This window comes from Ursus americanus, chromosome 15 (genome assembly GCF_024610735.1).
Source record: "Ursus americanus isolate L20-20 chromosome 15, mUrsAme1.1.p, whole genome shotgun sequence".
In the NCBI taxonomy this organism is placed as follows: Eukaryota; Metazoa; Chordata; class Mammalia; order Carnivora; family Ursidae; genus Ursus; species Ursus americanus.
This window is the reverse complement of record NC_142141.1, coordinates 56,302,381-56,315,211: the sequence shown is the minus strand read 5'-3', so window position 1 is coordinate 56,315,211 and position 12,831 is coordinate 56,302,381. Positions and strand designations below refer to the sequence as shown.

Sequence of the window (12,831 nt, the reverse complement as noted above, 5' to 3'; positions counted from 1 at the left end):
GGCGGCGGGGGCGCTCACCGAGGGCCAGTAATCAGGGGCTGCACTGTTGGCAGAGAATTTGCCAACAGTGAAATAAATAAAAGTGAACTTTTCATTACCGTGTGCAGACAACTCTTCAACAATTTCAGTAATAAAATATTCCCCCCTCACAGGGACAGAAAGCTGTTGCTGCACCCCCTGAGGTACGCCACGGCACCCCCTTTGCCTTAGTTAAGAGAATGCCTTGGGGTCACAGTTGGCCCGCAAATATGCTACACTCCCTGCCCCCCTTGCACTTTGGGTTTTAACATGACCCGATACAGAACAAAGAAGGGGTGAGCAATAGTGATGTATGTGACTTTTAGGCGGGCCCTGGAGAGAAGGACACTCCCCCCCTCCCCTGTCGTCTTTGTGCCTTTCCTGCTCCTGGACGATGGACACGGAGAGCCATCGTGAGCCATGAGAAGGAGGAATTATCCCAAAGAGGAGAACACGATAGATCTCAGAGCCTCTGAAGACTACAGATCAGGGCTGCCAGCAGCATCGACCTTCACATTAGCTGGAAGGACACTTATCTACTCTCAGGACACTTATACACTCTAAGAGTTTGGCTGTCTGACATGCGCCCTAACTCATACTCACATCAAGGTCGTCAACCTGTATTTTGAAGAGTTAAACAAAGCTGTGCATAAACGTGGAGAGAGAAGATCTGAAAGGATATGTGCCTGCTACAAACTGCAATCATGGCTCTGACTAGGAGGCGGTGGTGGACGTGTGCGTATTCCTTTCATCTTGTACCTTATTGCTAATTTACTCATATATAATTTACATGTTAAATATGCATGTATATATATGCATATTTACACTTGCTTATAATTAACATCCAATTTGTCCGAAATAAGGAGAAACTTCTTTAAAATTCAAATCTCCAATGTGATTTAAACCACCAAGAAAATTCATTGTATGCTTTGGGATACTGATCACTAGTAAGGGTCAGAGTCTCGTTTCTGGGCCAACAGCATCCATATGATGCAGTGGGCAATGTCTGACGCTCACAAAGTCCTGAAAATCCCAGGAAACCTTTCGGGCAATGGGATTTCGTGACATCTAATACCATTTATGTGTCACGTGTGAACACCTTCAGAACAAGGCATGATGAAAAAAAGTATTGCTTCTCCGGGGGACTATGAGACACACCTGTACACACTTGTTGACATGAATCCCAAGCTCTCAGATGACTATCGTAAGACAGAACGTTTGTCAGGTTTGGTGGTCTTTGCAGATGCAGAATATTGACTAACATGATAAAATGCAGCATTCTCATGAGAAGCCAGGTAACAGTTTGAACCAAAAATGGAAAGAGAAGGTCTACAGAACACTCTTGGCTCACAGCAAGAGTGGAGGCAGAGTGTCACCAAGAAAGAAATGGATGAGGCTGGGACAAGTCACGGCTGAGAACATCTCCTCGAAACACCTCCCCAGCAAGGGGCAGAGGCTGCCGTGGACTCAAAACGGGGAGTCACTCAGCATAGCTGGTTCTGGGTGTTGGGCTAGAAGTCAATGAGAAACTGGACTCACCCAGTCCTTCTCCTCGGCAGATCCCCACTCTATGGGACGGGCTATTGCACCAGATCAGCACTAGACGAGAAGTTTCAATAAAACCAGGAGAAAGTAGATTAAAGGATGAGTAACTCTTTACTTGGAGGAGGTCCTGGAAGGATGGAGGTGATGTTTTATTTGGTCTTAGACGATAATTTTCCAAGTAGTAGAAGAAGGGGAGGAGAAGGCCAGACAGAGGAAAAGCATGAACAAAAGCTCAGAGGCTGGCCCGCGGGCCAGGAAAACGTGTAGGTGGACGTTCTGCCAAGACATGTTCATTATCATGGAAGAAATAAAAGGGCATTAAAGGTGCTATGCAGAATCTCATTACTATTGCTTTTGTGTCTAAAATATCATGGTGATATCATAAATGAAACTTCCTGCTGTTCCATGCATAGTATCTACAATGTAAGCAAGAGGTAGAAAAGAACAATAATACTTACTCTTAAATTGATCACAACTCACTAGACTGTGAAACAAAGATTACTGGGAGAAAGTCGACCATATGAAAATACCAGATTAGAATCATCTTTGAATTCTGATAGGTTTAATGTCCTCACCCATGTGGATACCTATTTACCCACATGAACTAAACATTCACAAGTGATATTGAAGCAGAAAAGAGAAGTTCTGAGTTCTGGGCATCTTGCTTGTCTTGCTTTGTTCTTTCTTTTTTCTCAGCAGTTCCTCTGCACTGTCAAGCTCACACTGAGTGGGTCTTGAAGGCTCAGGTCTGCTCTGGCCTGCAGCCAGTGGTATTCTTTAGCACAAATCCACTTTTGAGTACCACCGATCCCAGGATATCATCCCAGGAACCTTGGCCATATCCCAAATTGAAAAACAAAAGATGCTTATTTCTACAAAAGGTGGAAAAGTAAATACAGCAGTTTTGTCTACTTGCATTTCCCTGGACCCCAATCTTCGTAGTGCTGCCCCTGTCCCACTGTGCCCGGTGACTGGCACAGAGCCCTGTTAGACGGCGGTGGAACCCCTGACAGGTGAGATGGGCCTCCTGGTATGTGATGTGTAGACTGTTTGATGGGGCAGGGGTAGGGTTCTGCCTGAAAAGGGCCAGAGAGACCAGCAATTTCTTATAATTTGGCAACAGGCACTGAACACAGAGTCAGTAATTAATAAATTTGCAGAGCCATTTTGGATCAGAATATGATGCTCAGAAATGTTAAATACTTCTACACTCAGGCTCATAGTCTGACGGTTCCAGCATGGTTCAACAGCAACCATTTCTTTCTTTAAAAAAAAAAAAAAGATTTTATTTATTTGTTTGAGAGAGAGAGAGCCCGCACCTGCGCCAAGCAGGGGGAGGGAGCGGGACAAGCAGACTCCTCAATGAGCGGGAGCCCCATGCTGGCCTCTATTTCTCAACCCTGAGATCATGACCTGAGCTGAAATCAAGAGTTGGACGCTTAACCGACTGAGCCACCCAGGTGCCCTAACAGTAACGATTTCTTGAAATAATAGCGACCATTTCTTGTTGTATCATGTATTTCCTTGAATTATTCCAATTAAGAATCTAAAGGATGAAGCCTCTGAGATGTTTATTGTAACTGAATCTGACCTTTACAGTATCATAGCATTTTCCTCAGGTGGAGAATAACAATGCCAAAGGTAAGAGTCAACATAAATTTCTGGGATACAGCAAGCTCCACAGGCAATCATTAAACCAATTACGATTTTTATCACTTTGACTTCCTGGTAAAATCTCTGGTTCCTCTGTTTTAGGAAGTATGTGTTGTGGGTTAGACAACTTTTCATCTTACACAGCTCCTTGTACACCTTTCTCTGGGCATCTTAAATTTAAGAGAAGAAAACGAATACATTCTTATAAGCAAATGATGACTTAATCAGTTCATGCTTTCTAAAATGTTATTTTCTAAATGGTATTTGAAAAGATTACAAATGTAATGCCTATTAGAAAATTCGTAAATATGCCAAGTACAAAGAGAATCATTATCCTCTGTCTTTGATGTTACTGTACTTTCTCTAGAAACACGTATGTATATTTACAATTACCAATATATAAAAATACACATATTTTATATTTTCATGTGACACACATTTGGCAAAATCAGCCAGGTTTTATCTACAGCATGTCTATAACTCTATATACACTCCTGTTTTTCTATTATTTTTCTTCACCTCACTTTGTATCATATATTCTCTCTAATCATTATATATTTTTTGAAAACCTGACTTTATGAGCAACAGAGACTCAAGAGAATGGATATCTGACCATCTTTAAAGCTGTAAACCTAGAACTTTCCGGAAGCTTCTAGGTGAGTTAAATCAGTCTGCAGGCTCTGAAGGCAAAGATGGGGATGCTTTGTTCTAGACAGGCCTGGGGACATTTCCATTTCTCACCTTGCTGCAACCTGTTAATAGTGATGAATCAAGGCCTTGGTTTCTCCTCTCACTTGAGACAGCTGGCCTTTAATTCCTTTAGACTATTCGCAATGGCCGCCTGGTTTCCCGCAGGTGCAAAGCACATTCCTCAGGGTGAAGCACGTTCTCCCTGCTGACCCCAGGCTGGCGCAAATGCCCATTTTCCCCAGCAGGTGGCGCCATCTAGATTCAGTTCCCTCCAGGGGACCAGTCAACAGGCTGGGAGCGCTGCCAAGGGATGGGCCACCTTATCCTATCCTGCTCCTTCATGTCTGATGCTCTCCCCCCCATCGCCAGACCTTTCCGCTGTGCCTCCCTTCCACTGGTTTTAAATGCAAGATGGCTTTTAGTCTTGACTGTTTTTAAATATACTGAACTTGACAGACATTGCAAACAAACATAACTACTGTTTACATTAAAGTTTTTCCTAAAATATGTTTGTATTATATTAGAGCACAGTTAAAAGTCTTTTACAAAACTATCACCTGACCAAAACCATAACTTTGAAGTTTCTTTATAAACAACAGTGTTCTACTGTATTTTAACATGGTTGTTTCAGCAAAACTTTCTTCAAGAAATCCTTTTAGTTTCCTTAAAGAATATCATGAGAAAGAGACGGGACAAATGACCCTTATAAATCTTAATTTAGACTTTGGGTAAAAATGATAAAACTGTATTAATCTCTTCATCTTACTCAACTTAGAAAATAGCTCATCGATGTCATAAAATATGGTTCAAAAAGACAACATTCTAAGGTGGGCAATTGTTCATCATAAGGTTCCATGGAAGCAGCTAACAGCTTGAAAGGAGGGCGTCTTTTGGGGGAAGTCCATGAATATTCTCTTCTGACTCCTGACTTCTCTGGATCCAATCAATACCTAATCTCACCTGTCACTTGAAGGGCTTCAAGCCACGTGAACACACCTTGCTATTGGAAAGTTGGAAAATGGGTTGAGGGTTTGGGGCCTGCTGTTACTGATGGGACTCCAGTGACAGATGTGGGGGTCATCAGAAGGATCCCTTGAGAATCCAAACAACAACCTGGAGAGAAAACCTTGAAATCAGAGTGAATTTAAGCTCAGTTCAAACTTTTGTTTTTGTTTTTTTTAAACCAAGGCTAATGTGTTAATACAATTTCCCAAACCTGCCTTCCAAAGCTGCCTGGACCCATCCTGGAGGTTCTGGGTCTGTAGGTGGTCGGTGAGACCCCGGGGGCTTAAGATCACTGGACAGATTGGGAAGCACCACATTCCTGCCCCTATGCTGTTTCCAATCTTTATTATGCTCATTCACTTTCCGGGATGAAGCAGTGAAGGGACAGGGTCCTCTGGGATACAGTACTGCAGCAGGAAGCCACGAGAAGGACCCATTATACTTTTGTTAAGCCATGTATTGCTTATTTGATATTAAAAAAGTTCAGAAGCCATCATGGTATGGGTAGTACCAGGAATCTGGTACTACCAGGAAGGAAGGAAAACTGAGGTATCTGACATTATTCGGTACAATGCCTGGCACAGAGTAGGCATTCAATAAATACCTGCCAGTTAACCATTGCATTTACCTGATGGAAGGTTTTTAAGTGGCTGAATTAAGAACTATGGCTCAATCATCGTAAAAGGCTCCTGCTATTTGGGGAGACAGTGGACACAGAGCACTGATCCACAACAGGAGAGAAAGCAGGGTTGGGAGCTTCTAAGAGGGATGGTCACCATCAAAAAGGCAAGCAGCACGTACCTTTTAAATTATGGGTATGTTGGGGTGCTTGGGTGGCTCAGTCGGTTAGGCATCTACCTTTGGCCCAGGTCATGATCCCAGGGTTCTGGGATCAAGTCCCACATCGGGCTTCTGGCTCCGCAGGGAGCCTGCTTTTCCCTCTGCCTGCCACTCTACCTGCTTGTGCTCTCTGTCTCTCTGACAAATTAATAAATAAGATCTTTTTTAAAATTATAGGCGTGTTTATGCTGGAACATACAGATCTAGAAGTTGTAGATATTTCTGGAGCAGCCCTCAGGGGCCACAAACAGCAAGAGAACTAAAGCCTAAAAAATGAAAACACTGGTGCATTCAAGTTAAATTTGGGAATTATATTTAAGAATGCATTCCCATGAATCCTTACTCCAAGCAAAACAGCTTCTCTAATCCTTCCTCAAAGCAAAATGATTTTGAAAATACTTTGAAAAATGATGTGCTGTGATCTAAACAGACACTTCTGCATATTTATTTTGAATTAAAACCTGCTAAGAGAGAGTGTTATGAGTTCTGTCCTGCTTTCTTGGTTGTTCACTCCTGAGGACAGTCAGATCTTGGGTCTGCATGACTGTTAGCCGCTGGGATATGACCACACTGTCCAGGGAAGGCTGGACACATGATCACAGTGTCCAGGGAAGGATGGACACATGACTACACTGGCCAGGGAAGGCTGGATGCATGATCACAGTGTCCAGGGAAGGTTGAACACATGACCACACTGTTCAGGGAAGTCTGGACGCATGAGCACACTATCCAGGGGAAGGCTGGACGCATGACCACACTGTCAGGGAAGGCCAGACGCATGAGCACACTGTCCAGGGGAAGGATGGACATATGACCACACTGTCGGGGAAGGCCGGACGCATGAGCACACTGTCCAGGGAAGGCTGGACGCATGACCACACTGTCCAGGGAAGGCTGGACGCCTGACCACATTATCCAGGGAAGGCTAGATGCATGACCACACTGTCAGGGAAGGCTGGACGCATGATCACAGCGTCCAGGGAAGGCTGGACGCATGACCACACTGTCAGGGAAGGCTGGACACATGACCGCACTGTCAGGGAAGGCTAGATGCATGACCACACTGTCAGGGAAAGCTGGATGCATGACCACCGTGTCCAGACCACAGTGAGATGCAACAACCTCAGTAGCAGGGGAATCGGGCTGGCAGCTACTACTCACATTACACCCTTCCCTGGGGGGCCCAATGAGTGAAGGGTTCTGCCTCCCAGAGGCTCTGGGCAGAGGGCTGGAGGTGTCTTGATTCCAGCAAGGCCAAGAGTGGCTGCCTATTGGCCTTTACTTCACTGCAGGCAGCCTACTCACAGCTGCTCGAGGTAAAGTCCATTCGTTTTGAAGAGACCTCTCTGAATTTATCAGAATTGTCCCCCAAGGCCAAGCTCCTAATGCCATTTTGTTGGAGAACTGTGAATCTGAGCCCTGCCCCCCATCCCATTTCTAACAGTAAGTGCAAGGTTACATATGGAAATGCTTCAAAACACACAGTAAACTATGTGTTGGGTTTTTGTGCATTTCTGCTCCGTTTCCCTTCCTACACCACACCTCAGTTTCCCTTCCGACACCACACCTACTGTGCGCATCTGCACCACCTGCAAGGCATCCGGCCTGTCCCTGGCAAGGACCTCCATCAATGCGCGGATCGACACACAGAAGAATCAGCACCCCGGGCAGACTCTACAAGCTGGTATCTTAGAGCCTGCCTGGGACTCACGAGACTCTCTTTTTCAAAGTTCCTATCCTGGCTGGGCTGCAGGGCATGGCGGAAGTCATCCGATGCTCCCCCGTCTGAGCCGTGAGAGCCCCATGGGAAAACTGTGCAGATGCATGAGTGATTTTACCACGCATGGGAAGTACGGAGCCCCATACCTATCTACGCAGAATATTAATGTTGCCATTGGGGAAGGGGATCACTGTGTGCCACTGCCAGTCGCCGGCATTACCTGATCTTGGGATTTCTTTTTCTTCTTCTTCTTGCCCCAGCACCCGGAACTCTCCGCGTCTTTGCCATTGGCCTCCCCACAGAGCAGCCCGTCCAGCTCATCCGTGCCCATGTGCTGTCCCTGAGACGTTTCTGCTGCCAGCCGGTACGACAGGTTCCTTAAAATGCACACACAGTTTTCAACGGTCTGGAGGAAAGAAAGAAAGAAAGAAAGAGAGAGAGAGAGAGAGAGAGAGAGAGAGAGAGAAAGAAAGAAAGAAAGAAAGAAAGAAAGAAAGAAAGAAAGAAAGAGAAAAAAAGAAAGAAAACAAAGGCGGAATGAATAAAAACTAACCAGCACTCCTCCACCCCGGAAAGCAGTCATTTCCACATCCCCGATTCTTTCTGGATACATTTAGCTGCTGGCTCCTTAAGGCTCCCTTGACAGCCACAGTGGAAAAAACTGAGAGAAGCCTGAGAAGGTCTTAAAAACCTTTTCTTATCCACACTAGTTACTTTTATAAACAGCTGTCATTGCTGATTGAAGTGCACTAGTGAGCAGGAAAGAATCCACAACTTGGGAGAGGTCCCAGATACAGCACATGCCCACACCGCTCAGAATCATCGAGGGCGTGGATACTCACATTTCCATCAGCTCCGGGAGGGAGACCCTAATATTTCCCACTCACCAGGGCACTTTCTGGGAGTAAAATGAGGTAAGAGATATAAAGCCAGGGGGTCCCAGGCAAGCCGAGTGCTGGGATCACCTGGGGGCTTAAATGTTCCCATGCTACTGATTTGTTTGGAGATGGCTGGTGTTCCTGTTTTCTTAGCGTGGGGGTTAACCAGTGCTTGAGGACACATGTTGACCAGCTGGACACCTGTAAGGCCCTTGATCTCTGTTGGCTGTGTGACTTGAGCAATACACCCAGGATCTCTCTGACCCAGTAACTTCCTCTGTGAGATGATCACACCAGTGCCCCTATCTTGGCTTGCTGTGTGGATCAGGGGAGCTGAGCATGCACGTGTACGGATGAGGTAGGTAGAATGCTCCCTGACCCCCGAATGTCCACATTAATCTCCGTAGGCTGTGAAAATGTTGGGTTACGTGGCCAGGGATGGAATGGAGGTTGCAGACAGAATTGTGGCTGCTCGTCAGCTGAGATTGGGGAGATTGCTGGGGAGTTGGGGAGATTGTCCGGATTATCCTGGTGGGTCCATGAGGGTCCCATAAGTGAGAGAGGGGGCAAAAGAAGTGAACTGAAGTTGTGTGAGAAGATGTGACCTCTCACTGCTGGATTTGAAGATGGAGGAAGGGGCCACAAGCCAAGGAATTGTGGGCACCTCGAGAAGCTGGAAAAGATAAGAAAACTGATTCTCCCCTGAGATTCCAGAAGGAACGCAGCCAGGGCGACACACTGATTTTATCCTAACAAGATCCATTTGGGACTCCTGATCTGTAAAACAGTAAGATAACAAATTTGTGTTGTTTTAAGCCACCATGTTTGTGGCAACTTGTTACAGCAGCAATGGGAAACCAAGACAGTATGTATGTGCTGAGCAGAGTGCCTGGCCCACGGGAGACACTATACGAGCGTTCAGACCATGAACAGTGGTGCAGACGGCATTGCTGACAAGTCCAGAGCATGGGACTTAGGGCCAGCCAGTCTAGGTTTGAGTCCTGCCTCTGCTGTTTCAGGAGCTGTGTGACCTTGGGCAAAGTGCTTAATCTCTCTGTGCTTCCATTTCCTCCCAAAGACCCTTCCTCTGAAATGTCATCACATTGGAGACTAGGTTTCACACGTGAATTTTGGATCAATTTTGACTTTTGTTCTGCATTTGATGAACAGTGGGAAGAGGAAAAATATACCCAATTAAAAAAATGATAATGGGGGAAAAATTGAACAGACCTGTTTTATTTTTAAAAGGATGCCAGTTTGGCTATGGCTTCTCAGGCACCTGCTGTGTACAGCAGCATTTGAGACAGGGATCATGGCTCCGTTTCACAGACGAAGGGGCTGAGACTCCCAGCAGATTGGGCCCCTTCTCTCTAGTCCTCGGTCATGCCTGGGAGGGACGGGGGCTGCACTGCTCCCCTCCCAGGACGGGAATCCGGGAAAAGACTGCACGTGTGTCTTTGACTTGACTACTGGGGGCATGACAATCAAGCAGGAAAACCGGTTTTCAGGCTCTGTCTCTGAAGCCTTTGCCATTCCAGACCTCTCTTGTCAGCTTTTCAAGGTTTCATGGCTGCTAATCCCACAGGCTTTGAGTCAACTTGATTTTCTATTTCAAGCATCCTCTCAGCATCAAAAAAGGAACCGGCATGAAAGCAGGTAAACACAGGACGATGCATGAAAGAGAGAAAAGTCTCTCCCTGAAAGGAAAATGTTATGGCATAAGTCAGAACGATTTTTAAATCAGCTCAAACTGATTTTTCTTACATGAAAGACTTGGGAGAATCAACTTCTTTGTCATCCTGCTGTTCATCTTCCCCGGGGGCATCTCCATGCCTCTGTTTAACAAATGACTACGGGGAACACATCCATGGCAGTTTCCAGAAATGCTTTATAATCTACCTGTGGCTGGGGGATGACTGGGGAGAAGCCGGAGGGGGAGGGAAAGAGGGGCTGGCAGACAGCGGGGGTGCAGAGGAGAGGGTGGGTTGGGCGAGGGAGTCACTGGGACTGACCTCGTCCCTCTAGCCAGGCTTGATGTGGGAGGGTCACCCATTCAAGCTCTTCCCTCTATGGGAGTGTGGAAAGAGGACAGAAAAAAAAGGCGGCCACTGCCCTTCTCTGGGACACCAGCAGAAGGTGGGTGGCACCTGGTGGCTCTGCAGTTGACATCCATCGCTGTCACCAGTGCTTTTAGCCGCTCCTCTTGGCCACGAGGGTCATTTTGACTCCTTATTTTCTATTAGAAAGGGCTAATTTGGAAGTTGTCTGTAGATTGCTCTACCATATGGGGCCCATTCCACAAACTGTCCCAATGACAGGCGCCGAGCTGAGAGCTGGCACGGATTCCAGGCCCTTTTACGCATTTACCTGGCCGTAAAGAGAATGTGCACTCCTCCCCTTGCTACCCTGTCCTCGTGAAAGCTCAGGGGGGACCAGGCAGAGGGCCAAGCGGGACATTGCGGGACCATAATACGGTAAAGCTCCATGGCATGTTCTGGCCAGGCAGGCCCTGCTAAGTCACTTGTGACTTCTGATCCGTTCAGAAGCTATGACGATCGTCCTCGTCCCGAAGTCGGGGGTACTCGGGGACCGTCCTCCAGTGAGCAAACGCGAAGGGTGGTGCATCTACACAAGCTTGGTGCTCTTGCGCCGTCCCCAGAAATTGCCGTGTCTTCTCATTGCCGCCCTCAACACTCCCAGTGATTCCAGGTTCCTCTTTTGAATACAATGTGGACATTAAAAGAGGGGATCTCCCAGGGGCTCCAGGGATCTAGCCATCGGCCACGTCAGGAAAGAGGTGTGGGGCTCGCAGCACTTTGTTTTGGACCCATGCTGCTAAAGGCTACCTTCCCACCAGGGCTGGCATGGGCACTTGGCCAAGGCAAGAGGCTGTGGACTCTGGTTTTATTTTCAACTGCAAGGCCCACACAATATCAAAGCTCTTTCTGTATCCATTATAGTAGGAGGCTTCGTGTCCCGATGCTGTAGTCTTTACTGCTCTGAATGAGCAGATCTTCGCACGGCAGCCTTTGCGAATTACCTCCGGCAGCTCTTTTAAAAATCACTGGTCTATTATATTAACAGGCATCTGTAAACACTCAAGACATCTTGGCTGGTCATTTTTTTTAGGGACTTAATCTTCCTATCAATGATATTAAAAGTTTTAAAATGGCCATTAAGGGTGTTTATAAGAGGGGTTGATTCAATCTTCAGCATCTCATATTCCGTCTTCGAAATGGATAACACTTACAGAGCAAAGTAACGGACGCCTGCATAACTCAGCGGCGGTGATCAGATGACAAACCGCGTTCACAGCGGCAGCAGACTAGTACTGCAAGGGCTGGAGTTCCCGAAGGCGTGCGCATCCACGGCTATTCTCAGCCACTCCCCTGTGCAGGCAAGGTGGAGAACTGCTAAGTCACCCCCCGCCCGCTGGTAACTAAGGGGCTAAAACCACTGTTACCTGTTCTTTACCTGACTTTATAACTGAATTACATTTCATCGTCTTTCTGATCAGAGTCCATTTCAAAGCTGTAGCTAATCTACTGAAGTGGGTTCTCAGTGGAGGACGTGCATCAAATCACCTGATGAACTTTTAAAGGAACACACGTCTGAGACCAGAGGTGGACATTCCGAGTCAGAGGCTGTGATGCGGTCTAGGCACATGGCTGTGGTTTACAACCAGGACCAGTTCTGTTCCCCTGGGGGACACCGGGCAATGTACGGAGACATTTCTGTTTGTCACCACCGGAAAGGGAGATGCTATTGGCATCCAGTAGGGAGAGCCCGGGGATGCTGCGGATGAGGCAAAGGACGGCCCCACAACACGGAATACCTTGGCCCAAAATGTCAATAGTGTGGCTCTGGAGAAAGTTTCATTAAGGTCTCACATTTTTCACACAGGTCACTTAAAAAGCAGCAGTAAAGTCTGTGTTTATATCAGGATATTACTTGACAATTTTAGATTGAATCAAAACTAAACAAAAGACAAATTAAGGCGAAACAAAATACCTTCCACACGGGAAAAGCCCACCCAATTCTATTCTGGTTTATGAAACACTGACTAGACTCTGAGGACAAACATGTAGACAGTCCCATTTCTTTAGATTTTGACCAAGGTTCTTTCAGTCTTCATAAGGCACTTTTAAAATGGCATTTGATACAATTAACATCTGTAAAAAGCTAACTTGTAGGAATACAGAATTATTCAAAGCTCAGGTCGTTTTAATGTTCCTCTTCCTTTTGAAAGCAGACTTTATAAACAAACTGAAAGCTTGTGGGTAATGTGGTGTGTGAATGTTTATACACTCATCTGGTTTGAGTAACTCAAAACAATACACATTTTTTATTCATTATTAATCGAGACTTAGGTGTCTGGTTCTAGGCTAGGATTAGAAGCCATCTAGAAAACACTGGAATCCTACCGGGAGACCAGGATAGACTGCGGGGTGACGGTATTAAGCCCAGCATTAGCTCTCCGCT

At 46.3% G+C, this 12,831-nt stretch overlaps 1 protein-coding gene across 2 annotated transcripts in view; it reads right to left on the bottom strand.

The window, feature by feature from the left end:
- The window catches only part of CTNND2 (catenin delta 2), an 886,309-nt gene that overhangs the window by 118,585 nt on the left and 754,893 nt on the right, over positions 1–12,831 (bottom strand). For both annotated transcript variants that reach the window (XM_087867974.1, XM_087867973.1), the window contains one exon: positions 7,692–7,877. In XM_087867974.1, the coding sequence (XP_087724100.1) occupies positions 7,692–7,877 (186 nt within the window). The remainder of the gene's footprint in view (positions 1–7,691; positions 7,878–12,831) is intronic.